The sequence below is a fragment of the Rhea americana genome, unplaced genomic scaffold (genome assembly GCF_003343005.1).
Source record: "Rhea americana isolate MKP2758 unplaced genomic scaffold, rheAme1 scaffold_893, whole genome shotgun sequence".
Classification (NCBI taxonomy): Eukaryota; Metazoa; Chordata; class Aves; order Rheiformes; family Rheidae; genus Rhea; species Rhea americana.
In genome coordinates, this window is record NW_028187081.1 from 14,021 (window position 1) to 15,698 (window position 1,678).

At 63.0% G+C, this 1,678-nt stretch overlaps 1 protein-coding gene across 1 annotated transcript in view; it reads right to left on the reverse strand.

Moving 5' to 3' along the window:
- The window catches only part of LOC146584869 (mitogen-activated protein kinase kinase kinase 12-like), a gene marked incomplete at its 3' end in the record, with an annotated part of 14,076 nt that extends 14,014 nt beyond the window's left edge, over nt 1-62 (reverse strand). The window contains exon 1 of the mRNA XM_085323952.1: nt 5-62. Coding sequence (XP_085180078.1) covers nt 5-62 — 58 coding nt within the window. The remainder of the gene's footprint in view (nt 1-4) is intronic.
- Nucleotides 63-1,678: the final 1,616 nt, after the last annotated feature.

A 1,678-nucleotide genomic window follows, 5' to 3' on the forward strand; every position in this document is an offset into this window, starting at 1 on the left:
GTGCCGTCCGACGCCAGCGCCAGCGAGGGCGACGGCGTCCGCGTCTCGTGCAGGCAGGCCATGGCGGGGACCCCCCCCCGCCGCCGCCGGCCCCCCCCTGCGCGGGGACAGCGGTGTCAATGGGGGGGACACAAGGCCCCCATCTGCACACATGCACATCTCTGTGTGTGTGTGTGTGTGTGCGGGTGTGTGCAGCGCCGTGCATCAGTGCGGACATCTCTACACCTCTGTGCATCCCTGTGCATGCGTGTGCATCCCTGTGCATGCGTGTGCACGCCTTTGCATATGCGTGTGCAGCGCCGTGCGCCAGTGCGGGCATCTCTACACCTCTGTGCATCCCTGTGCATGCGTGTGCATCCCTGTGCATGCGTGTGCAAGCCTTTGCATATGCGTGTGCAGCTCCGTGCACCAGTGCGGACATCTCTACACCTCTGTGCATCCCTGTGCATGCGTGTGCAGCCCCATGCATGCGTGTGCAGCCCCGTGCACACATGTGCATCCCTGTGCATGCCCGTGCAGCCCCATGCGCCTGTGCGGGCATCTCTACACCTGCGTGCACCCCCAGGCATGCGTGTGCAAGCCCTTGCATATGCGTGTGCAGCCCCGTGCGCCTGTGCGGGCATCTCTACACCTGCGTGCACCCCCAGGCATGCGTGTGCATCCCTGTGCATGCGTGTGCAAGCCCTTGCATATGCGTGTGCAGCCCCGTGTGCCTGTGTGGGCATCTCTGCACCTGTATGCATCCCCGCACATGAATGTGCATCCCCGGGCATGCGTGTGCAAGCCCTGCACATGCGTGTGCATCCCTGTGCATGCGTGTGCATCCCCATGTGCCTGTGTGGGCATCTCTGCACCTGTGTGCATCTCAGTGCATGCGTGTGCAAGATCTTGTACGTATATGTGCAACCCCTTGTGCCTGTGCAGGYATCTCTACACCTGCGTGCATCCCTGTGCATTGGTGTGCAGCCCCTTGCACCAGTGCGTGCACCTCTACACATGCGTGTGCAGCCCTTACACCCGTCTGCTGCCCCTCGAGCCTTTGCATGCGTCTCTACATGYGTGTGCCCCCGTGTGCACGCGTGTGCCGCCCTGGCACCTGTTCGGGCACTCCTGCATTCTGGTGCCCCACCAGTTAGGTGCACGTGCAGCTTCTTGCACACGTGGGCAGCCGCCTGCATGTGTGTGTGCACCCCTGCACACACACACACCACCCCCTGGCATGCGTGTGCACAGCTCTCTGTGCCCCTTTCCGCCGCGTGTGCATCCCGACACATGCCTGCACGGCCGTGCTGCCCTTTGCACGTGTGTGTGCACCCATAGGCATATGTGCACGCCTCTTGCACCCCTATGATGTGCACGCACCCCCTTGCACACCTATGCAGCCCTTTGCACACGCGTGTGCACCTCAGTAGGGTAGGGGAGAGATGGGGTCCCTGGACAGGGTGCACACGCGTGTGCAAGGCCAGGCACAGTTGTACAAGGCCTGGCACACGGGTGTGAGCGTGCACACACATGTGCAAGCCTGGTACACGTTTGTGCACACGTGTGCAGCTCCCCCCCCCTTGCCCCCAGCTGCACAGGGAAGGGGGGAAACTGCCCCCGAAAATTGGGGGGGGGGTTGCCGTGGCAACAGCGAGCCGGAGGATGAGGTCATCACTAAAATTAGTAGGGGGGTGAG